General features: G+C 42.0%; 1 protein-coding gene across 8 annotated transcripts in view; it reads right to left on the bottom strand.

Moving 5' to 3' along the window:
• nrxn2b (neurexin 2b) overlaps positions 1-27,008 on the bottom strand; it is a 620,971-nt gene that overhangs the window by 529,525 nt on the left and 64,438 nt on the right. For all 8 annotated transcript variants that reach the window (XM_031850677.1, XM_031850671.1, XM_031850674.1 and 5 more), the window contains one exon: positions 15,742-17,127. In XM_031850677.1, the coding sequence (XP_031706537.1) occupies positions 15,742-16,453 (712 nt within the window). In that variant the 5' untranslated portion in view covers positions 16,454-17,127. The remainder of the gene's footprint in view (positions 1-15,741; positions 17,128-27,008) is intronic.

Raw genomic sequence — 27,008 nt, 5'->3', positions numbered from 1 at the left:
CGTTGTATACATCAGCCAAAAATAACACTGTGCTGCACATAGAAAAGCACAAAAAAATATTGGGCTGAATATCAATAGATGAATGGGACAGACGCTTTAGTGGGAGGCAGACTGCAGACGCAGTTCTGAGTCACTATAAACTAAGTGCTCTGACCTCCTCCAGTGGCAATGAAGACTCAAAGAACAAAGCCCAAGATCCTTAGTCATACAGTGCAACAGAGATATACCGAATGCTTGAGGTAATATAAATGTAATATTGCTACTATTATATGGATTCCAGTATCAGCTCCAATCAATCCCTTCCACTACATATTTGAAGGAAGCTTTGCGTGGGGATGCAGGATCACGGAGCTAGAAGTCCACCAGGGAAGATAATCCACTCTCTTGTCTGTACAAGCTGGCATCCTTCCACTATTCTGTGTTGGAGGGGAAATAAAGAGGGTCAGATTTATTGGTATTCAATCCCACGCTAAAGCAACGGTCGTTCCTGGTGATTGCTTTCAGGTAAAGTGACTGTCAGGACTTCTGCCTATAGAAGCTCCGACAGCAGAGGAAATGAAATCACACTAAAGCCAGCTCTGCCTTTTCATCACAATAAAAAAGGGGAGGTGGTGTTATCGTCTCGCAAGGAAAAGGGAGAGGTGAACTGTCGGCGGGTAATAGACCTAACGTAGTAAAGTGTTGAAAAGGTCAGTGCATCTTCAAGAGTTAAGCCAGGGAGAACAGCTCCAGTGACAATCGAGTAATAGCATTTTTAAGCTTGATCAGACATGTGAACAGCAGAACAATTCTCTTTGGGATTGTGATTTCCTTCATCCCCTCTCTCTTTGCTCTCGCTTGCTCTTGTTCTTGCCTCAGTATTCATGAGCTAAGTCTTTAACTATGCCGTCTCATTTTTACAATATTTCACAATTCACAGTCGATACTGGTGACTTTGTATGACTTTGTTGCTATGGCGGACCTAAATTAATCCAAAGCTAAACAACAAGCATTAGGGGAAGGCATTATGTGTATTGTAGCTCTGCTGTAAAGATGATTAAAAAAAGGCATGGCTTAGTGGAAGGCAGAGACAAGAGCTGGCAGAGGAAACGGGACTAGAAGCTGTGCTCATTTTAGAAACTTGGCATGAACTCTTGTCATAACAAGATTAACCCTATTTTCACACAAACTACGTTTTCTGCATTTACAGTGAAATTGTGTAATTCCTCACATCCAGGATGACCTCTAATCTGATTCTGCCGCTCGGTCTAAATGATCCCCTGGCAACAGGCCTACACAGGGGAGAGAGGAGATGATAAAGGGTCAACATCATCACCAGCACACACTGCCCCTGGCATTCTACTGTTTGCAATTAGTGTACTATATGTCCTTGTCAGGCTCCGATAGTCATAAAGCCCTTTAATTAGAAGACTGAGTCAATATTTATCTTCCCTGCTCAACTTGTGAGCAGTCACGCCAGAGGATGTGTGTCAATGTGTTGTGTGTTTATGGTAATATGTGATTAAGTCCTTTTGCTGAGGAGGATGGCTGAGAATAAATGCAGCGCTACGTTGTGATGACTGCTGCAAAAGCATGGGGAAAAAAGCAATAATTACAATAATTATCTCAGAATGTGAGAATAAAGTCTGTTTCCTTGCATTGCATTGGCATAATCATATTGATGCTGAAGACTGTTATTAAGGTCTATGCCTGTTTGGTAAAGCATTGTTTATGGCAGTGGGAGAACCGGATGTACAGAGGAGAAAAGGTGAAACGTCTCCACACGCATTGAGAGACAAGCCTATTATACTTCTCTCTGTTGTTCCTTTTCGTGGATATTTCCATTCCATCTGTCAACCTGCCTGTGAGACACATAGAGGCCCCGCTGAAAGCCTCACACATGCGTCCCATGATTGCAATTCTACCCGTTCCCGCAGACACGGCATCTCCAGCCTGGCGTCACTATGATGTGCTGCCCCGCTGCACTCACAGTGTGCCCCTCAAGCTGTTCTATTTTCTCTGACAAATATCACCCTGGGCAATCCATCAAAGACATAAGCCGGATCTCAACGTGTTGGACCATTTTGTCACCGCTGCTGCCACATTGTTATGTCATGCAGCTTCTTCCTGTCCTAGCCACGTGTCTCTTCACATGCCTTTACATTACATTTATCTTTGCATCTTCCTGACTGATTCACCCAACTCCACCTGAACCACCCCTTTATGTCCCACTCTCTGCGGTGCAATCGATGAGCTTCCACCTTCGGCAATGTATGCGTTGCTGTCCCTGTGATCCATAACCATTTTTTTGCCATCCTTTTTGTGTTTTCGATCGGTTTTCTGAACCACATGGCACTTGGTGACAAGGGAGGCTAGGCTGAGTTTAATCGTAGCTTAGTCAGTGAGAACAGGAAGGGAATCGTGTCGCAATTTGGCCCCAAATCTCTCGCCGTCTTCTCCACACTCTCGCAGAAGCGGACGGATTGTGTCAGATTACCAGAGCTCTCGATAAGCCTAGTTATTTCATTTATAAAATGCTAAAGCAAATTGGAAGCTGTGTAGAAATAAATAAATAAAGCAGAAGTTTTATCCTTGGTGTTGTCAAGTCTCACTCAGCAGCGAGGCGGGAGAGCTCTGATGAGCCACAAGCACAAACAGCTTGCAACTTGAGTGACGGCCTTGCAGCAGCAGGCACATCAGCAATCAGACCTCATTTCCTAATAATTTGGTGTCGCCGGAGCTGTATTAACTCCATAGGTGGTCCTGTCTGTTTGGAAGGCTAAATAAATATCATAGAATCATCCCTGTTCACAGGAGATCCATAAAAGTTAACATAAATGCCATCGTGTTTGTGAGGATATCAGCAGTGATGCCACCGTAGCTGCTTTAGGTAATGTCCAAAAGTCAATTTGAGTCCCACATGCTGTGATCAAGGCCTCTGCTGTACATACTCTAGTGCAGTGCAGGGTATTTCGTGCCTGTATCGACGGTGGCTCAAGTCGCACTCTCAAGTCGGGGCTAAGGGGCACGATGGGAGGCATCAGGACCTTCTCTACTCCATATCAACAATGTCATATTACAGTAGCAGGCTTGTTAGGCTGGCAGAGGGAGGGGGATAACAGTCCCCTCTGAAGCTCAGCTGGCCAGTGTTTGAAGTGGAATCCCAGGAGAGAGGAGGAACTGAGGATTGGTGAGGGTTTTCTCGCCGTCTGTGTCGACGGCTTCTGAGCATTGCTGTGGTCCAAATACTCCTCCATGCTTTCACACCTTTTTCACCCTGCTGTTTGTTCCCCACCACACTGCCTTCACGTGTATTTTTTTTTATAACTCAATGCACAAACAAGTTGTCCAAGAAAGGGCCTCAGGGGTTCTCCCGATGCATGGAGTCTTAAAGATCTCTTATCAGTCACAATACAGTCAGCCATCATTTTCACCAGCAGCTTGGGGTTACAGAGCGGAACTGGTTGACTGGGATCAACAGTTCACAGCTACTGTAGGAAAGAGGTTGTTCAATGAGAGGGATGCACCAATCAGACTTTTGTTTTGTCCCGATACTGATACATGGGCTTTGGGTATTGGCCGACACCGAGCTCTGATCCAATATCAATGTTTAATTCATAAGCTGTATGGCTCATAAGCTGTTTGGCACACTTAGCGGAAGTGTAAGGGAACTTAAGGCTCGACTTAGACATTGATTTCCTTGTAAAACTAAATACAGTACAACACAAACATGTATAAATGATCTAAATAAATTGTACACAAACATGGTAAAAAAAGAAAACCTTTTCAAGTGTTAACCTTATTAACACACCAAATTGGTCAAAACTTAAACAGCAATACAGTATATATCATATCATATATTTATATCAAAGTATTTATGTCAGTTATTTAAGTCAGTATCGGCTCGATATCCGATATCAGTATCAGTATATCTCAACTCTTTTTTAGTTTCTTTCTAAATCCTTGCATATGTAGGTGCAACAAACCAAACTTAGGTTTACACAAACAATGAACACAATGAAGTACTCTTCTGAAGGTACAGTTAACATGATCAGCTGTTTCACAACTTCAGTATGTAGACAGCTTACAGGTGATGTAATTAAGCATCCAACGATCTTATTATAAATTGGAAACCCTGCCTGGATAATGCTGGTGTGTAATATTATCAAACATGATATCTAGAAATAAAAGCAATAAACTATGGCCTTCTTTTATGATTACAAAGTGTTTTAATAAAAAGTGTGCGTAATAACTAGAACATTATCAGAGTTGAATATCAAGCTGAATCTTACTGAGGCTAGAGCGGAATAGTTAAGGCAAAGTAGTGGAGGGTTTTTATGTGCAGTCATTAGGGCTGCAACGGATTACAAAACTCACGGTTTAGATCCTATCGTGGTTTTCAGTCACGGATCAGATCATTCCCGGTCGGAGATGAGCAAAAGGGGGGGGGGGGGGGGGGCACGAATATATCTTTGCTTTCCATTTATTACTAAAAGAACACTTAAAGCTAACAACTGTGGGCTGTAGTTTTACATGATAAACAACTTTCAAGACACCCAATGTGAAACAAAATGAAATAAATAAAATCTTAAAACATTTAAGAAGTTAAAGTGCTATATGAGGCATGTTAATACCCTGTTTCTTTGATCAGCATGGATCATGTCTGCAGCAATAAATACCCCAATAGATTTGGTAATAGCTTTAGCCCGGTCGGATTCTGCTGCTAACAATTTCTTAAAGGCGCGATGATACGTTGTTGTGCCTCGTGTCCAGTCACTGACAGGATGGTGTTGCATCAAAGTATTGCCGTCGTCATATGGCTCTCTCCATGAATGAAGCCTACATACCACTCTTATTCCGTCATTGTGTTTTACAGAGAAGCCAAAATGCTCCCACACACGAGAATTAAACGACCACAAAGTTATTTTGCTCTTCCGCCCCGCCATGACTTTTCACTGTCAAATGACAACGTTCACGTGAAACTGTAATGGAAAAGTAAACCGATTCCCATGCCCTTTTAAGTCCAAAATAATATGAATAGTGTGATATATATATCTGCGGCCTAATGGTAAATGGGCCCACCCATTAATCGGTCGGGCTCTACTTTGATATGCATTTCATTATATGCTGAATTTACCAAGAAAATCAGTGCAATAATTGCTTTATTTAAGATCATAACAATATATTTAGAAATAGATCCTAACATTGAAAAAATATGGGTATAATCCAAAGTCCCGAAATTAATAAATAAAGTTGCAAGAGCAAACATTTCTCCACATAGGTATGGTCTCAATCAGCTCACAAATGGCAGGATGTCTGACTGTGTGACTGATAACTTTCTGGTGACTGCAGCCACTGTCTGTTAACTAAAAAAAGAATACAAATAGTGAGGAGACCTTGAAGAAAATAATCTAAATCAAGCCTAATTGCATAAAGCGTTGCATCAGACAATCAAAATCAATGAATATTAAATGTAAAGCCATTGAGGTAAGTACATGAGGATATTGATAGTGCATAGCAAACACAGTAAAAATGAGCCATCAGAGAATTCCTTATTGATTTGCTTTGTTGTTGGATTAGAAAAGCTGTCTAATGTACTCCAGCTGGGTGTTGTAATGCATGCATCGCAGTGAGATGCATGTCGATTTTCTCATCTATTATTTTAAAAAAATCCATTACAGTCACATACAAGTGTGAAAACTAGCAATACGTGTCTGTAAATGCTGTACATCATGGTTGTATATATCGTGGTGATAACTGCAGTGACTGAATATAAAAAGGGTTAACTTCACAGAGACGCTTTGCCTTTTGTTTCGGGCCAACTGTTTCTCCTGCAGAGAAGCCACAGAGCGGATGGATAGCATGTGACATGTGAGCAGGACCTTTCGCTCACTTTTCAACCTGTAGAGTGACAGCAGGGGTAGAGAGCAAGCTTTAATTCCATGTGACGGCCGATCATGCTGGCAGGGACCTTCAAGACAGTAAAGACTCACCTGAGAAAAGGGTGAGAAAGGTAGTGGGCGGAAAACATCAGATTGACACCCTCCCTGGAAGCTATTTGCTTGATTGCACCAGACCATCCCTGTGCATCATATAAGTCAAAACAAATATGTTTTGAGTGTGCTTAACACTCATCGCTTCCTTCGAGTCAGGCAACGTAACCTCAGACTGTAATCCATTAATGCTTGCTTTGTGCTTCTGCAAGGAGAAGCAATCTGCATAAAAGTATTCATACGGTGCAAAAGAAGGGAGGAATTAGGGGATTTGGGTCTTAAGGAAGTCTCTCATCTGGAGCGTTTTTTTTTTCGTTTTTTAAATGCAACAAAGACGAGGTTATGGAAGAGACTGGATCAGAATCTGTTATTTAGGTGGACGTTAATACATGGTCTTTCTCCCTTCTCAAAAAGCAAAAGCATAGAAGTAATAAAACATGGCAAGAGAATGAGAGGAGCGTGTAGCTCTACCTCCTTTGATCAAAGCTTGAGGAACTTTAGGCTACCGTTGCTGTCTGTTCGAGGAAGCTGGGAATCCTTCAACAGGCGGACAGAGAACCAGGAGCATGTGTCCTTTAAACTTGGGAGTGTTAACTTCAGTAAAAAGCCACGACTACACAATCCAGAGTAGAGGTAGCGGGTAATGGGTAAAGGGTAAGCGAACAAGTAGATCAGTTAGAAGGAAATGAGATAAAGAAAGTAAGGTGACGAGAGAGTTAAAGTCTAGATACTCACTAGAAATGTTAAAAAAAGAGAGACGGACTAAGGGGAAAGTAAGACGTGATCTAAGAGGGCTGTTGGTGGTATCCTCATATCTATCACTGACTGAATTTGTCCTTTTCCTGGAAAATTACATTTGATTCAGTTCCTCCATCAAGAGATTAGCTGTACTAAAGTCTAGTCTAGTAATAGAAGTAGCTCATGCAAAGATCCAAACCCTATGTACTGTTGTTGTAAGGTTTTCTTAGTGAGATTAATTACCTTATTGCTTTTTAAAGGGTAAATATTAATTCAGTGTATACAGTGCAATATGTTATTGTATTACCTAGTAGTGGATGTTTTGTCATTAATTTCCTCTACTTAAGCAATGTTTAGTTGTCTCCCTCTTTATCATTATTAGGCCTATGTATAGTCCGATTGGTAGGTTACTCTTTACTGTGCACTGACTAACCCCCTTTGAATAAGTACACTATAATCAAGTCTGTTTTTACTTACATTATTTTTTAATGACTTTGTACTACTGAAAATACAAACAACACCCTTAAGTAAAATATCTCCGTATTCTTCCGATCTGTGCTTCTTACCGACAAACACAAATGGAAGAGTGAGGGAATCGCTTGGGTAACTAGAGGAAGGGAGGGAAAGAGCCATAATGATAGAAAGATGACAGATACTTTACAAACACCGAGTCCCAACAGCACACAGCAGCAGCAGAGCTGGAACACAACAGCTTTGATGAACACCAACAAAATCACAGTGATCAGATCTAACAGAGACTTGAAGCATGGAGGGCGTCAGACTTCATCAGGGTAGTTGGCTGGGGAAGGCAAAAGAGAGACATGGCTTGTCTGTCAGGCTGCCATCTCAACCAGACGTACTGCTGATAAGGTTATCTATGGAACGGGGTACAGCCCCCTCATTAGCACTCTACGTATTTATGAATACAGGACAAGATAATTGAGAGTACAATTATCTTGTGGGTAACCCACAAGATAGCCCCCCCAACTGTCCCAACTCTTTCCACCCCCTCTCTCTGTGGTTGCCAGTGGGGAGATAGCACAATCATCACCGTGATGAACGACTCTCTGTGGTGTCCTCTGCTCTTTGCCCCAGCACCGTTCCATCACAGTCCTACCCCAAATATTACTACCAAAATCCAAGGTCCCGCCATATTCAAATCCCATTTGGGGACATTTTAAGTACTACTAACATCCATGAGGCATCAACATTGGTATAATTTAGACCATTCCGTGCCATCAGGGTAGATTTGATGGAAAATCTGCTGGAATGCTTTATCATCTTCTGTGAAGGTGAAAACGTACTTCTTACAGAGAACAACAGGGTTCAAAGGGAAATATGAATGTGCAAGACAAACTATGTAACTAAAATGAAGGCTGGAATAGTGGGCCAATGATTGGCCTATTTACAGGAAGTATGGCATATTCACAGTTGAGAAGGCTTCACAGTTTACATTGGCTACATGCGGCCCTTTTGAAACACATTTCAAATAACGGCCCCCTTTTTCTATATTATGTGAAATGTAACTGCGTAAGATAAAGGTTCAAAAATATTCATGTGACATTCATTATGCTATGTTGACATATCAATAGAGAATTGGAGTACATGTTCAAGTTCATGGGTATGAAGGTCTTGTCTCACAGCTTGAGACAAGCAAAGGTAGTTATTCTCAACATCACGTGAGCTTACCGTTTTATATCTGAATGTAATTTAATATAATATTTAACATCCAAGCTTTAACTAAAAATGATGTAGAGCCGCAGCATATAAAATGCCAAGTTCAAGTGCTGTGGTGTTGAGCCTGTATCATTCATGAATTACATCCCAGGTTACTCTTGCCTGTGAGGGTAAATAGCATCTGTTCATGGCAGACCTCGAAGGTGGGGGCTCGGGGGGGCTTCCCAACCTGCAGGGTCCAGCCTGTTAACTGCAGTGCTCCCCAGGGACCCAGGTTTCTGCTTTAGTACAACACATACCATAAAAAGTGATGATGAAAAGTGAATTGGAAAGTAGTGAGCAATAATGAGCTAAGCAGCTGTTTCTGAACACTGCTCTGTATGGTGCTGCCAAGTGGACAAGAGCTGCTGCATCAACCTTTCCTCCTCACAAATGGTGAAATAGTGTTTATTCCACTGCCAGAGAACAGGCAGAAAATGTGGACGGATAACATCACATTTTCTGTGACATTGACAAAAATCATTTGCAGTCACAAGCTAGAAAAAAAGAACTAATTTCACAGCTACGCTATGAAACTGATCAGGTTAAAAGAAAGATGACTCTTCAAATGTAAACCATAGCTGATTAACTCCCAAAAGTAAAGATGCACTGATCGATTGCCAACTGTCTGGTTTTCAGCTGACACATTTATAAAGATGTGTCACGTGATTTTTTACATTGTGACACAAACGGTAATGTCACAGCCACACACACACACACACACACACACACACACACACACACACACAACGTCGTCATGGAGGTTCTTCAGCATGAGCCAAGACGACATAATGTCCAAAATGAATAAATACATTATTTGAAGGAGAAGTGCTTACAACAATAGAAAATAGAAAAACATAATTAAAATGCTAAGATTAGTTTTTTAAATTAAAAACAAAATAATTTTATTTTCTAATAATTTCAATGGTGGGATTACGGCAAATAACCACAATAGTAAACTGATAAGCTTTAGAATTGTTGATGCTTTATACTTCAGAGAGATTTAAATGATCTTTGGGACAGTGGTGAAAAAAAGCCTTGTATACCAGCTGCTATGACAAAACAAACAATATGGATCATCAATGGTCAGCTTTTTGAATCGGTGGCACACTGATTTTATTCATAGTTTTAATCTGTCGTCCAGTTTCTCCCAAGAACAAAGTGCAGAGTGTACCATTAGGCTAACATCTTTCATATTACTCTTTAGCCTAATGAAGCTGTGTTTTTCATGTCATTCTAATAAAGTGACATTTAACATTTTAAAGAGCTTAGGTCTGTCAAGTCAGCTGTATATGGTAATTAAAGGGTCATTAAAAAAAACAAAAAAAAACAGCATGACAAATAGCCTAAAGGTCAGGTGCAAATCCAGCCTCATGGCAACCTGAAAGACTGTCCATAGTTTGTTGAGTAAATGAATACATTAATATCACAGCAGTCATTTTCACAAATTCATTTAACCTCCAATTACCCTGACTTGAGAGCTCATAACTGCATTTCCCCACATTGCCGTTTGGGGTTCAACAGAGAACAAAGCCAGGGTCAGCATCAATTATGAAAAAACAATGGCCCACAGAGGCCCCCAGTGGCTTTAATTACCACCCCTAATGGAAAAAGGCCTGCCCACAACTACTTCAAAATGCAAGCCAATAGGGACAGAATCTAGAATCAAAGCAGGGAAGGTGCACCTCTGCACACACATCCATCACATGAATCCAGGCACTTTAAGGCAGTGTGCATGTTTGCTTCTCTGTGAGTGTTTTAAAAAGTCATCAGCCTGACTGTGTGGTGTTCACCTTCAACCTGCATACTTTCTGAACAACCTCCCACTTGACCTGAGCAATATTAACATAAATGAGGTGAAAGGGAAAAAGCTAAAAACCTGTTGGTACCAGACATGGATGAAGGGTGCCAACAGCTGAGTCAGATCAATTGTATTCAAATGAAGGCAACAGTAGATACAGACTCTACATGGAAGCAGTGGGATAAATAACATGGAGGGTTGGAGGGGGATGAGATGGCACACCCTCCTTAAATGACAGAGCCTCAGCTGTCATATCCAATGTTCAGATTTTACTGATTCCACTTTGGGCTGTGTTAGATCCGGGGGTTCTCTGGCCTGATACGGGGCTACCTACTGACTCAGCTCTCTATTAAAAGATTGGCGAGCTGGTGTTCTGTCGAGGAAACTCGCCTGGCTTCTGCTAACTACCGTTACTCCTGACGTCTACCCTGCTTCCACTGGTAACGTGCACTCGGCCGAGGGGCCACCCTGGCCGGGCGCTTCTACCTAGTCGCGTCAGTTATGGCAGCTTTCCTCTATTGGATCTGGGCTCTTGGTAAATTGCCAGGTTAGATTTTAACGGCTAGGATTACAACTAAAACCGTAAGGGACTGTTAAGTGGACCGGTCACTAGGATAACCATTAAGAACTCTTGTTGTTAAACATACAATAGATTTATCCTTTTACTGCCACAAGGAACTTCTACTACTTCAGCAAATGAATTCTCTTGAGAAATTTACTTTAAATGCAGATTAGATATTTATTGCAGGATATATTAGCAGGGGCACAGCTACAGCTCACATAAAATAATACTATACTTGATTCGATCAGGTTACAATCTCTTCTTAGGTTATACTCATTAATTTTCGATGCCGAGGGGGCTCGGTGGAGCTGGATTCACGATGTGGTAAAAAGTCCTTTTGGGGTTTTTAGGAGCGAAGGTCCGGCCGAACCTTCGGCTCCTCCTGCGCGGCCAACGAAGTCCTTTCAGCGATCCCTTAGGCTCAGTACAAAGTCTTTGGGGCGGCTGCGTCCATCTGTTTTCCGGTTGTTAAAGTGAAACAGGGGGGAGAGGAAAATCTCCGTCTTTCAATCTTTGTCCAGGAACGGCTGTCTTCTTTCTGTGAACAGAGACGAAGTCCTCCGATGCGGCTGTCGAGGTCCAGTGTTTCCTCCGTGGAGCACTTGGTTGGCTCCCGCGTTGAATCCCGTCTTGCTATTTGCAAGTCTCTCTTTTTATAACACTTTGAGCTCTCTCTCCCCCCTCCTCCCCAACACTCCCTCACTCGGCATGTGATTAACATGACATTATTGACTATGTGTATGTGCTGCGAACAACACCCATCTTTTTGTGTGTGTGTGTGTGCTGGAAACACCTAACTTCCCTCTGTAGATGCTCTCACTTCCTCAAGGTTCGAGCATGCGTCAGGTTACACCTGTGTATGTGTTCGGACAACACCCCAACATCTGTTATGATCTCAGCCTTTCAGGCCCCCACCCTGCTTACATCAGCTCTTTCCACCCACACACAGCCTTCACTTTACTCAGTTACACATACATTATTATTATCAGTTTTACATTTGTTAAATCACTTCATTATTCTTATGTGTTTCACACTTGTTTAAAAATGATTATTAGATTTCATCCTTTACTAATTATATGCTTTGTGTCTATTTAAGCCTGATTCATATATCGAACATGTATTCCTCCTTTTTAAGGCAGACTTCCTGGGAGCTCAACTCAACTTTTCTTGACAGCTGACATTCACCATATCCAAGGTTTTCAAAAGTCTGGAAGACAATATCTTTGCAGTAAATTAGACCATTGTGGGACATGGTTTCAATCTCAATCATTTGTCCTAGAGTGCAGTATTGTTGTTGAACGTGCATCTTGTGAGAACATGTACGTCACAGGTGGTTAACGTCACATGGTTAAAGTTACCCTCTCTGCTCAAGTGACACTTGAAAGAAACGTCTTTGTGTCAAAATGCATTCTCTCTTGGTAAGCTCTGTGTACATCAAAGCAGGCTGCTTCCAAAGCCTTGTACTGTATGTGTGAGCATACAGCAACTATCAGGAAAGAGAACCAATCTCTCTGATCACTACACACTCTCTCTCCCACCGCCTTGTCCTACTTACCTAAACAGTGTTGGAGTTGTCTTAATGTATGTTATGTTTCCTCATGTGTTGTCATTAATAACTATACTTTATTCCCCCTATTCCTTTATTGTTGTACAGCATGGCAAACATCAGTCATTGACATACATCTCAAGAAATACATTTTTTTGACTGTTGTTTCAAAGGTTTTTTTAATTTAATTTTGGGTTTGAGGGATGACTTTAGCATCTAAAAGCCTGTCAATATACTTGGGGATCACAGTCTGCCAGTTGCTAATCAGAGTAAATCTCATGCCAATTAAAATCAACAATGCTGGTTATCAGCCTTTAATGCCGTTCTGATTTGGCAGTATATTACACTTGTTCAAAAAAAGTCTCCATTTTTGTTTTTACATTGAAATGATGCTTCCTGTGCCAACACTGAACCCCCAACTCCCGCTCCCCAGTGCTTTTCAGCAGCCCACCTCTCCCAATAAGCTAGGGATGGGTTAAATGCATCATTTATATGGGTTAAATGTGTCTACTATAATAAAATATCATTCATTTCATTTCATACTCTAGAACAGCAAATTACACAGCATATTCTCAAATTACTCTACTCAACCTTGTTTCTCTCTTAAAAGCCCTTTTGTCGTCTGTCTTTGAAAGACTGGTACCTTTCACTTGTGCTGCAATTTTGTATAATTACATGTTGTCCATGAAACAGATCCGTTTCATTTGTTTATTTGTTTTTTCCCTGTAAAATCCCATTAGCTGCAGTTTGGAGAGTCTCATCCCACTGCTTCTTTAACACCCACATGTCAACAAGCTGTTTTGGCATCTTTTTACAGAAACAGTTTTTCCTGCTAATGAGCTGCTGCTCAGAGTAGCAGGCATACATGATGCATGACCATGCTTGACTTGATGGATCCATTTCAGAAATATATTGCATCAGAGTATCAACTTACTGACGCTTCATTCCTAAATTCAACAGAACTATTATTGCTACATCAATGTTAAATAACAAATAGTTCAAAGTTTCAAACATAATATAGACATTCAAATTCTAAATCAACGACGGCGTTGCAGATTTCTTTTAATTAAATTGTATTCATTCTGTTTAAACAGTATTTCTGCAGATTGCAGATAAATATAATACTACACCAGCCCTGCATGTCGCATCATTAAAAATGTTCCCATGACATTGGGCACTCTTCCTCTCTGAAGTCAGCAGGCGGCAGGCCTTTTAAAAATAAGCTTTCCTTTGACATGGCGAGACATTGATTTGTTAGTTCAGCGATCTTAAGAGTCTTAGAATCAAATACAAGAGAGAGAGAGAGACCTTTACATTCCCATGCTAGATAAAAGGAATAAATACTTTGCTGCAATAGCAGTCAGCCATAATGAACCAATTAACGGCACTCAATCTAAAGAACATCTCTGAGAGTAAATGAACACTGAGGGAATCTCCCCGATTCCCTCGTGTTCGGTTTCTCTGCTCCTTACCTCTATCTCAATTCTCTCCCTCTATCTCACTCTCCCTCTCCATTTCAAAAGGACAAATGTTTCCTGCAGTCACTGTAGCACAGCATTGGAATTCTGCTCTCAATTTAGCCAATAGACAGGCAGCAGTGTCTGCTTCCAGCAACCACACAGCAGTCGCGCACACAGTTCACACAGAGAGAGAGAGAGAGAGGGAGAGAGAGAGAGAGAGAGAGAGAGAGGGAGGGAAGAATTAAAGGAACAGGAAAATGGGATAGACAAGAAAGAGAAACAGACAGACAGACCTACTGTATATACACAAAGAATGAAGGCTTTTGTTTTTCATTGGCTGCTTCAGAGAGCAAAAGACAAAACAGTACAGCTGCTGGAGCTGGTAAAGACTTTCTACATCAGAACAACTTAAGGGCTTTGATCAAAATCATGGTGGCATGCTGATTTTTTTTTAATTATTACTTCTTTATTACTTTATCAAAAGCAATACTCAAACAGAAAATTGAACAAACTATTCTGTTTGGGTTTGATATCGGTTTTCAGCATCGTCAAAGCTCATCTCTGGGGGCCACAAAAATGTAGTACTTTGAACAATTGGCCCATAACTGCCATCTACCTTTTGAAGATCCAGTAATTACAAGTCATTGCATCACACAGGAAGTAGGAGCTAGAGAGTCTACTGCTTATTATGGATTATGCAAAACAATATTACTAGTTTATACCGTATAACGGCAAAAACTGGAGATAAAGTTGAATCAACCCCACCCCCGATACAAATGATCAAGACAGAGCAAGCAATTTCAGATGGCTGCATAGAGAATGAGAGCATTCAGAAGTGAGGTGTGGAGATGACAACAGTTTGAAAGAGAGGAGGGAGATAAGTGCAAGGGGAGGAGAGGCGGGAGGAGAAAGTGCTGACAGCGGGTAAAGGTGAAAGAGAGATAAGTGGAGCAGGGGAGTGAACTCTGGAGAGAGAGCGGGGGAGGGAGGTGAGGAGAGATGGAAAGCCCAGATAGCCTTGAGAAGAGAAGGGATGAGGTGAGTGAAGGAAAGGCTGCGGGACGAAGAGAGATGGATGAACGTAAAGCAGAGGGGGGAAACCGTAGATATGGAAATAGAACGAGTCAGTGAAGGAGAGAGCCAGAAGTGTAAAACAGAGCAGAGTTTGACATGAGCTGACAGCACAGGAGCACATCCCAGGAGCACAGGAAGGGAAGAGCAGGGTGTACACCCAGGACAATAGGTTTAGGAAGAAAGAAAGAAAGAAAGAAAGAAAGAAAGAAGAGAAGAAAAGAAAGCCAGTTGAAAAGCAGACCTACAGTGTGTGATTTAGCATTTGAAATATTCTGTTTAGATATTCAGCACCTTTGATGTTAAGAATTGTTTTAGAAAAAATACCAAGCATATTCAAAGTAGCACCTGTGCCATGTCTAAACTTCTTGTATGAGTCACATAATCCCTAGAAAAGTGCTTTTTGTTTTTTTTTATCTTTCAAGCAATGACATGTTTTTTTTAAATTCTGATAATAGAAGACTGAAAATAGCAATGTGCGTTCCTTTTCAGAGAGCACCTCCTTCCTCTTAGCCCTCACTGGGTCTACACCTCAACTATTAAACCTCAACCTATTAAGCACAGAGATCTTACTGTCTCACAGCAAAGAAACAAGACACTCGTTACTTCACTGCAAGAGACTTAGAAAATGTCAAGAAGGGACTATTTGTGTATAATGTACACACAACCTCTCATACCACTGACCCCTTAGAGACTGAATATTAACAAAGTCACCACAAAAGCCCAAAGATGAGGGCCCAATCTCAAACACGTCATGATATATCAGATAACTCTACCTACAGCAGATGTATTCTAGCTTTACCATGCCAAGAGTACTGCACAGGAACAATGCAATGAAACCAGGGTCGAGCAGGTACAGTGTGACGGTTCCTTACCTTCCTTGCAGTACTTCCCCTTGAAGCGGGTGTGGGTGCAGTCACAGTGAACTTCTCCATACTGAATAGAGCAAAACCCTCCATTGAAGCACGGGTTCTGTTTGGTGCACAGGTACTCCAGGTCGCTCTGAATGCCTTGGCTATTTAACAAAGTGGGAGGCATCTCCCCCACCTTCAGATTGGAGATCAAGCCCAGGAAAGGTGGCTCGTACTTCACCGTGCTAGAAGTCAGAGCTGATAGGCGCACATCAGGCGGGATCCCGCCCACAAACAGGTCACTGACCACTGCCATCTCCTTCCTCTTGGACTTGACCTCAGCCACTTTTGTCTCACCATCCACCATCAGGAGGGTCTCACGGAAGTTGCGGGTGAGCAAGACCATGTGCCAGCGGTCATCATTCACCCGTGTCTCCATGTGCAACGTGGCCGGCTCGGCACAGTGGATGGCAAAGCGCAGCTGGAGGCGCCCACCAGCGATCAGAAGCTCCAAGAAGTCACAGTTGCCCCCATCATCCAGGTAGAGTACCAAAGCTTTGCTGATGTTAGTCTTGAGACTGAAGCTCAGCTCGCCCACTGATCCGGCCTCCCAGCGTCCGTAGCGTGCCCACTGGCCAGGCGCCCCACCGAATTCCAGCATCTTCACTGTAGTGAGCAGGCTGAAGAGGGCCAGAGGCCACAGGGGCCAACACAGGAATCTTAACCCCCTAGTCATGCTCCCAAGTTTTCCCTTCTCTACTTGATGCCGTATATGTCTAATGAACCCCAGAGGAATGGCCTACTTTCACTGCGGCTAACAGATTTCAAATGTAAACAAGTATTATCTATTGTACTGGGATATCAAGCTCACTGGGTAAAGTAACCCTCACAGAGACCCTGCTCTAATTTTCCTGATGAATCAGCAGTTTTTTCCTGTTCTCTCTGAAGCTCTAATTTGTGTCCTAATCCTGACTCTCTCCTCCGTCTCTCCATCAGTTGGTGCCTCTGGGACTTGGAGGAAAGGAATGAGGAATAGCGGGAGAGTAAAAGAGGGGAGGATATGATTATTTCAACACTGCCGTTTCTTCAAAAGCCCCTTGGTCTATCCTGGGCCCAAAATAGAATCTTCGTCTTTAGAATCCAGATCTCAGTACAATTTCCAGGAAATTTTAGCTGCCGCCAAAAGCTCGGGGAAGAGTTATCAGATTGTGATCTTTCTTTAAGGGAAGGGAAGAGAATGAGCGAGAGAGTGAGGGAGGTGAAGAGTAGACAGAATCAGAGTCTGCTGGTGTCTGCTGGAGCATACGATGCTTTCATGGTCTCAGCGTAAACCCATTCTTTTCTTGTAACTTGAGGACTACAAAGCTCTATGCCGGAATGGGTCCCATCATTATGATGGCAGGTCGGGATCTGGAAGAAACACACACATAAAAAAAGAATAAATGTAAATTACATACAAACATGTTCCAGTGCATTTCATCTCAACTAGACAAAAATAAACAAACACATCATATAATAATGTGACCCATGCCAAGTCGAGTTAATCAGCAGTTATTCGTTTTGACATGCTATTTAATCTCTTATCTTTCATCTTCTTCGCCGGTAGTTTGCTTTCGCCTGCAGTTTTAGACAGCATGTACTTTAAATAAAAATCCCTTAGGTCTTTTCATTTGAAAGCTGACACTTCAAAAAAAAAAAGAAAAAGCAATAAATAAGCTTTCTGAGTTTTGCATGGCTCCGTACTTCCCAGAGGGGTGTGAGAAATATGAATGTCTTATTTTCTCTGCTCCCTCTAAGTCATGCCGATAGATATGTCTGGTAATGTACTGAACCTTAACATAATGGTTCCATATACAGTGAAGATGGCTGCCATCCAGACACACTTTCTGGCCAATCAGCAATAGAGTATACTGATAAATCACAGCCTTCCACTGTGGCGCACACACAATATGAACATGCATATGCAAACACACATCATTAAATCAAATGCGATTCAGAGTGGAGTGCTGCAGAGTCAATAGCTGTCTGAACAGCCAGTCTTGACCCTGGGGCTGGGCCTAATCCGAGCCATTATTTCTTGAGTGAGATCTAATTTCCACCACAAACAGTCTACAATTAAAGCTAGGCTCACCCCTGCTCATGCTCCCTTGTGCTATACTGCCTGGCTTCAAAGTGACAACAGGGATGACGCGAGCATACAAGGAGGGAAAGAGGGAGAACGACAGACAGAGAGAGAGAGAGAAAGAAAGGCTGCTTTTTCATGATGTCAGACGGGCAAGGCTTAATATCGATGGAGAAAGATGGACAGACAGAGAGGGAGGAAGACAAATAATATTTGAGCCATTTTTCTCCAGGTTTGTTCATATTGGCCACCAAGACAAAAGCAATGCCATTGACCAAAAACACCAAAAATACTGAATAAAAACGACTAAGATTCACAGGGTCTAAGATTACATCAATGTCTGTATAATCTTTCGCCTTTTTGTACAGTCATAATGTACTAAAGATAAACTTTGAAGTTATGAGTCACTTTATAGCTGTGGACCTCACAGTGCAGTGTGTGTGCAGTTGGTTGATGGCCTCATAGTAAATTAGATTTTAAGTCATTTCACAGTTATAACAAAAAGGTAAAACTGATGTATCCTAATATGGCACATAGCCCAGTCATTTAGACCGTTCCAACAAAAACAATTATTTATTGTTCAACATAAGTCACATTTTTTTGTCCCAACTATGAAAGGCCTTTGATGATAAACAGCTGTATTTGTAATCCCACAGATTCAATGAGTGTTTTACATTGGTGGATATCTCTACATTGATGATGACAAGGTACGCTTGCAGCAGCATTCCAACTGGTACAAAACAGAGTACAAAAACAGGTAGGAAGTATATCGAATATGTTTCGCTCTTCTAATACCAGCCACCTCCCTAAATTTCAGCTGGAGATGTGATCTGCTGTCCGTTTTGAGTGTATGGCTTCTGACTTGCAGTTTGAGCTTCTGACAGCAAAAGGTCTGGAATCCTACGTGCTATGCCTCACGATTCCCACTCTTCACATAATCGTATGTGTACATGTTTAGAACAAAGAACACATGACTTACTGTTTGGCAGACTGTTGTTAAATGTGAGACGCTGTCAGACAAAATGTCTCCTAACATGCAGCAGGCACAACATGCCTCTAGCAGTGATTAAACCGGGGCTGGTTGATTTTGGGCTCTAAATGACTGAAGCCAATCTGCATGTTTGCACATGTTGTCCTCTCGTTTGCACACATGCTAGACACATATGTATGTTAATTAATGTCAATTACCAGGCATGATTCACAACATTCATTAGTTGTGAGAGGAAACTTAAGTCATACTTAAGAGTCCATATCGGTAGGTACATTGTACTGCAAATTTACATATGCAGGAATACACGTACACCTAATTATACTGAAGCAACGACTTCCCACTAACATGCAGACATGCAGTATGCTGCATCATGAGCTAACTGCCTGCTCCTTTATACACAAGCTAAATTACCCACCACCCACACACATAGATCATGACATTGTTTTAATTGCCATTATGAAGATCAACAAAAACATGAAAACCCCCCTGAACACTTTGGGACCAAAAGAATTGTATTTTGTGAACAATTTGAGAGCTTACGCTAGCGTAATCAACCATTCTCTTAACCACATCTGTTTCCCTTATGGGTAAATAGATTTGGAATATTCCCTGGCTAAATTGAATATTCATCGAGTTATTTCTGTCTGGTGGGGACTCTCTAGCGCTACAGACAGACGCAGTGTTTCCTGCTCCTTTCACCGTGCTGTGTGTATGAAGTTTTACTATGTGGAGAGTGTATCCTCCATGCATTGTGCTGCTAGTTATTAGGGGGTATTGGCCAGCTTGCCTGATGCTACTATTAAATCCCAAGGACACTGAGGAAACATAACAAGCCTCAAGAGATAACTAGAGCTCCCAGGGTTGTGCATGCGTGTGTGTGTGTGTGTGTGTGTGTGTGTGTGTGTGTGCAGGGCTGTGATTGATTGTAGTTGCATGTGCAGCTGTGTGCATTTAGAAATGCAACTGTCCTTCTGCAACAGTGGGTGTTCATCTGGCCTGTGTACACTCAGTAATGGTTACAGTGTGTGTATATTAATGTCTGCATTTGGGATTATAATTTTGTCACAGTTATAGTCCACAAAGTCTTTCCTGCTGCATTTGGTCGCAGCATTGTTTTACAAGCGACACTTCTAGAGGGACATAAATCTGCCTCAATTCTTTCCTCAAGAGAAAGGGCCAGCTCGGGCACCTGGTAGTCTTTACCAGGTTCAATCAGACATGCCGTTCTTTGCTGCATGTTGTCCCCCCCCCCCCTCTCTCTCTCTCTCCCTCTCCTGTCTTCAGCTGCACTATCAATTAGAGGCAAAAAAGCCAACAAACGATCTTAAAAAAAAGAAAAAAACGACAGCTCTTTCGCTCACAGTGCTTGTTTAAGCTGCAGCAGGCCTGTGTGACTTGACTAAAGGAGCAATCTGCACTCAGCCTCAAACACCCTGACCCGACTTCTTGTCCAAGTGAAGCTCTGCAACCCTCAGGATAACTGCACGGTCATGTGAGCCACCAACGGCCCATTCCTTCTCACATCATACCATGGGGAATGTTGCCACAATCTTGACAGAAACTCTGCTCAAACTCTTTAAGTCTTTGGCTATCACCACACTGAAGCGAACAGTCCCATTTTTATTCGCTCACTAGTGTCTATAATGAATCTATAATCTAAGGGAACTACAAAACAATTGCATTTATAATATTGTGCCACAAAATTATCTCTACTTATGTATCCGAATGCTCAAGTTAGAGGTACTTGGTAACTGCTATGACAATAAGTGCATGTTAAATAATTAATTTGAGGCAGTTGTCATGATTTTCATGCACACCCAAACTTTAAGGAGACAAGACAGTAATGGGAAAGATGTAATTTATATCTAACCATTTAACCGTTAGCAATCGGTCAGAATAAAGAAATTAAAAACAAACATCCTAATCTGAGGAAAGGCCAGAATTCAATCAAATCTCCAAGGTGCAGAAAATAACCAAAGTATGACATAAATGTGAAGTTTTTGGTGTTTAATCCATCTCATGCAGAGCTCCGCCTTGGCCCAAGGCCTTCAGATTCCCCACAGACCAGACTACACCTGTGCCAGGCTTTCATCTTCCTACTTCCACAAACAGTCAGCTCGCATACATTCAGGTAGTGTCGAGTTTAAATCCGTTCACTGCCCGCTAGCTCTACATAGAGTTCAATGTTGTGCATGGTTGTTGTTTTTTTTTCCTCCTTAGTGAAGAGGTTATTTTGAATTGTAAATATGACACTGAAACACTTTTCAAGTGCAATAAAAACAGCTGAAGCTTAGGAAATATTTAAACATTACAATAATCTAGGCAAAGGATAATAGAGGTGTCGCTCACACAAATATTTACACACGCAATTAGTTTTCCTATGTACAAATATACCTATGCATAATACACAGTTTCCACACACCAACAGACACACACACACACACGCACACACACCATATCCTAGTCAGACAGGAGGCATTAATCCTGGCCATTGAGAAGCTCAGCAGTGTACCATCCGTCAGCATGAGGCTGCTCCTGCTGCTGCGGTGCTCTAATTAACCAGAGAGGCAAGCTGGGCCACTTTTAATATTCCTGGTCAAGATGGAGAACAAGGATTTAAAACAAGAAGTGGTGGGAGAGGGAGTACAAGAGAGTAAAATGGGAGGAGAATGCTGGTGCCAAGACATTGTGAATATCAAGGATGAAGGGAGTAAGATGAGGAGAGGAGATAAAATAAATGGCAGGTTTGAAAGCTTAACATTTCCATGAAGGACTAAATAAAACCTGTGCGTGTTTCAACGGTAATTATTAGCAAAGCTGGGAAGTGAATACAATAGACAGCAAGATTTCTACACTAGTTCATGTCCTCAGGTAAAGTCAAGAGTGGTTTGACATCAGCTAGCTAATTAGCCAAATTGCTGGTATCGAAATGCATTTTTACTATGTTATGATGAATTGAATGTACAGGGTCATTTCTGACAGGGAGTTAGGCCAAGAAGTACAGAAGAAAGTTTCACATATTTCATGAAAGGAATGTTTGTTTACAGTCTATGCCACATTGTCGACTTGATGTCGATGTTGATTTCTTGGTTGAGAGGCCATGTGCGACATTCATTCTTGAGGACTGTTGTAGTGCATCTTTCTGACACTGGAATGCAGCCAAAGGTTGAAGACACAGACTTATGACCCATGGATTGCAAAGAGGATGAATTACAAAAACTCTGAAATGTAGGTGTGTTCTGTTTTACAAAGGATACATGAAGAAGACACCTTGAGTGCAAGTCAAATGAACTAATCACTGTTGCGAAAGCAGAGCTCTACAACGCAATCCTCTTGTCATGTAGGATTCCAGTCAGTCCTCTCTAACACAGGGGTGAGCAGGCCTTTATTCTGCATCAGATTCCAGCCTTTGATCAGCTGTAGTCAGCTGTAAGCCGCTAGTGACTACCTCTGGCTGTTAGTGCTAACTGCATTTAGCCCTTATGAGGAGATGCTAATGAAAGAGATCAAGGGCTTTAGCCTTGCTGTGCAATTAATAATGACTCCTTTTGCTGTGACACCTTGGCAAGGTAAATCATGGGGAGCAGATGAACTTGCTCTGCAGGCTGAACTGATGTGACCGTGAAACGAGAAGGCAGTCATAAAGGACGAGTTTGTGAAGTGTATTTAAGAGATGGAGTGAAAGATAGCCACACATACTGTATACTCTGCAGCTTGCTTTAGACTCGACTTAGTTCTGAAGTAACAGGTCACTCAAATGTCTCCTTTATCTTGTGCATCAATAACCACTGGCTGGAAACAATGAAGTCTTTTTAAGGGGAGACTGAATGAGAGTCTGTCTCTAGACAGAGATCAGTTGAACAGGACACGGTGGACTTGCCTCTGTGGATGGCACTACTGACAGACAGTGCTACAAAGAAACCAACAACAGCACACATAAATGACGGATATGGACACATGAAGACACACGTGCTGCACCAAGACGCCCAGGGACACCAGCGGCAAGAGGAGGCAGACATCTCGGAATTAGCAAGTCACGTCACTCGAAGACATTATTGCATCCACGATAAAGCCAACAAAATGTCCGACAAAGGGAGAGAGGATCAGGGGGAGAGAGAGAGAGCATTAGGGAGATAAATGAAGAAAAAAACAGAAAGAGGACGTCAGTGACACTTAGCCAGCGATGCTACTTGAGAGGCAGTCACGCAGCAACACATGCACTCACATGCACATCAACCGCCACACAACGGCCCCATTTGATCTGCGAGCTATCAGCCAGCTTCATCATACTGCAGTGCAATGTACAACTCATGTTGTGAGAGAGGAAGGAAAGACTGACAGTGAGTTTTTGCACATACACTGTCACACTAGAGTATGGCTGCCTGCTCAGCCAAGCTCTAAATACCTTCTTGCTTGTCCTTCCATCCTCCTTTCTCCTCCCTGTTTGACACCATCCTCGTCATAATGCCTCTCATTTCCCATCAAGCCTCTCCCTCTCTCGAAGGGGTGAATCCCAATGAATCCAACCTAAGTGCTTACTAAACTAGAATAAACTGGGGTTTTGTTTGCGCCCCAGGTTAAGTTCTGTCATGTTATCAATGTTGTGTGGTGATAGTGGTCCCATATGAATATTAGTGTGTGCCACTGGAGTATAGAGTGTGAAGATGGCTGTATTTTGTGCCTGGGAGTTTGTTTGCTACATGTGCACATATAGAAGAACTAATTAGAGCCACAGGTGATGTATCAAAAGCAGCTCTGGGCATCTACAGTATGTTTACAGTGCACATGTTTAGATATCTGTAAGTGCAGTTTTCCTCCCCTTTCCTTGAGTGAGATACTAACAACTTACCTGTTCAACCGCTCTAAGTGGCTTTGCGTGCGTGAAATGTAAAATGTTTGCTGGGGGGCGTGTGGCCGATTAAGTTTGTGCGCGCAAGTGTGTGTGTGTGTGTGTGTACCCGGCAGCATGCGTGTGGCTGCGTCGGTGCCTGAAGATGTTTTGGTAGGAAGCACAAGGCTCACTGGCCAGGCCTCCAGACTCTCCCGTTCCAATTAACCAGCCCAGCAGCCTGCAGCTCGACTGGCCTTATCTGGGAGGAAAGAGAGGGCCAGAGAGAGAGAGGGGTGGAGGAAGTGATAGAGTGAGACAGGACATAGGATAGACAGAGGGCTGGAAAGCAATAGAAAAAGAAATTAAGGCTTGAGAGAGCAAAAAGAGTGGAAAACGGAATAAAGGGCGAACTCGCTCCACAGTGCTTCTGCAGATGCCTGCTTGCTTAATATCTTCCAACTTCTCTCCCTTCACCCAAAGACAGAGACTGAATACACACCCTGTCCCTCTCTCCTTCCTTCATCTTCTCCCCATCAGTACGAGGGAAAACCATCTTGGTAAGAAACAAAGACCTGCCAGAGCCTCAGCGTTGGGAGCAAGGAACTAATAGTGTGTGGATGACAAAGGAATTGTGTCTATTTTAGGAAGAAAACTATGTGCCATCAATATAGCCTCCGGGCCTTTTCTATAGCCATCGTCAAGTAGAGGGTGGAAAAAAGGACTCAATCAGCAGCAGTCATTTGTTGTACACTGGGTCGCATTATAGCCTCAAAAATCAGATGCGTCAGTTAATCAGGATAAATAATATTCCTTTGAATAAGATTGCAGATTGTAGTGCACTGCAGGACAAGAGGAAAGATAAGTGCTTATTAAAGGAAAATAGCTGATCTTAAAATTTGCTAATTTCTAATGATTTATAAAGCCATATTTTGAATAGCCTACAATATTTGTGTTGAACATTTAAGTATTCTGGATCACTGAAAAAACAAGAGGGGTGAATAACAAAGATACATTAAGAATCTCAGTCCCTTCTAAGCTTACGAAATGAGATATTAATACAAATTATCAAATTGAATGCCTCATGGACAAATATACCGTGGTTCTCGCTCACAAATCAAAAAGTACTACATTTTGTGAAACTGCCCCAAATGAATTAGAAACCGAGTGTCTCATCTGAGTGAACAGTTAAACGTATCCGCTACTCTTCCACCTGTCGATAGTCACGTTGTTTGCGTCTCAATACGTCAGGCTTATTTCTCAAAACATTCTAAGACCACTCCTGTGTGCTCATGTCTGTGCACACAGGAGCCTTAAATTGTGTTTGCAATTTACAGCATCAACTATGCTACAATTTGAGAATGCCACTAGAAAATTCCAACAACAAAAAGGGACCATTAGCAACCGTATATGCTGGCAGCCATCCCATCCTTCCTGCATGTTAGTTGGGGCAATGGCAGGTGCAATTACAGGCAATTTCTGGTTCCTGAGCGGCCAATGGCAAGAAGCATTTTAGCAGCAGCCAACCAACCTAGAAAAGGGCAGTGAGTACAGAGAGTGTCTTGGAACACAGGTATTGCTATTGCAATTATTTAAAAAACTGCCACACACACACACACACACACACACACACACACACACACACACACACACATCCAAACACTTCTGTTCAGAACATGGTGGCTTATGCTGGTAACTGTCATTTTTTGCTCATAGTTATGAAAAATACAGCTGGAGTGAAGAAATAGCCTCCTCACTTATGGTTAAAACTGATAACTCCTTACCTGAGTTGAATGACGCAGGCTTAGCACTGCAGACAGCTGCATGTATTGTCTCACACTACACTGCTGATTGCAGTCAGTCAATAACAGTAGGCTGGACTGGAGAAACTGTGTAATGACACTAGTTCAACACTTCCTCCAGCAGCTTTTTCTGCATGATATTAGACAACATATACACCAATACTGATATCCGTTATGAAATAAAACTATCCAACCAAAACAATTGGTCAGGCTCTATAAATGACAAACCAGTTTTTCATCTCTTCCATGGGTGTGACACCCTGCATCTCTCTGTGCTCTGATGACTGCTTACCAAAACTATTCTCTGTGCTCCATAAGAGAAGTTCACTTTGTGGATAGTGCTGTATCGAATGTCATCTTTTTACATTCAGAGCTTTGATTGAGGTTTTCAAATCATGTTTCAAATGTCATATTTTATGACATTATCACTCTAAAAATTATGATTTTGTATTATTGTGGTACTGTTAGATCGCATTTAATACAGGTGCTTGCCTTACTGGTTCAAGCGGGAAACTATTTTTTTTAACGCAGCGAAAAATGTCTTTTTGAAAGGCTCAACGCCACAACATTTGGATTGAAGCTGAATGTAGTGACTTTTGGACTAAAAATGACAGACGAAGAGCATCGCTCGATGTGTCAAAGAGAAGGAATGAGAGGCTGGAGGATTGCACACAAGTTACTAACAACAATAATTTGAGTGTCATCGAGCTTTGAACCATCGGGCACAGCTGTAGTTACTGTATGAAGATGTACTGGAATGTGATGTTAAAGATGAGATAATGGCCCAATGTTCAATGGAACACAGTGCTGTGATATTATCATACCATGTACAGATACACAGGCTTTTACAAAAGAGCTGCTGTTTGAATAGAGGACACACTGCTGTTCAATACATTTGTTTCTTAATGTTTAGTAGGGGTGTCACACCTAATGTTTTAAATTAAATGTCCCCCCTATTTATAAATGTTTATTCACTTGACTTTCACCGTATTGCTTGCAAAAAGCTCAAAGGTTCTATTATTCCAAAGCTCCATCAGAAGTTGAGCAAGATGTCGCCCTGGTGATCAGATCGCCGGTTGGCGAAAGATAGAAAAATAGAAATGGTCGCCAAACTCTACTTTACATGAAACAATATTACTGATTTAAATGCCTGAACACACACATATTTATGGTTGTGCATACAGCTACACACCATCTAGTGTGATATATTGTGTAGATTCACACATTGCTGCTTGTTCATGTCTGGTGGTACAGAAGCTACAAAATAACATTTGCCTTAAACTGAGAGCAAGTCCTAGATCCATGAATATAATACCTCATTTCAGCTTTTATGGGTATTACTGTGCTTTGTGAGTATATGTGTATGTATATGTGAGGCTGGGGGGGGGGAAATGGAGAAGGACAGCAGATAGAAAGTAAAGGACGTGAGATGGAGCAGAGAGGGAGGGACACTGAAGCACACAGAGCGAACTGGCTGTGGTAAATGACAGTCGATTACCATCTTAAATAAACTGTCAAAAAGCAATTTGCTACACTCGTGCCACGGGC

The sequence above is a fragment of the Anarrhichthys ocellatus genome, unplaced genomic scaffold (genome assembly GCF_004355925.1).
Source record: "Anarrhichthys ocellatus isolate YVR2014 unplaced genomic scaffold, GSC_Weel_1.0 scaffold11, whole genome shotgun sequence".
Classification (NCBI taxonomy): Eukaryota; Metazoa; Chordata; class Actinopteri; order Perciformes; family Anarhichadidae; genus Anarrhichthys; species Anarrhichthys ocellatus.
The sequence above is the reverse complement of the archived record's forward strand: the minus strand, read 5'-3'. Positions and strand labels throughout refer to the sequence as shown.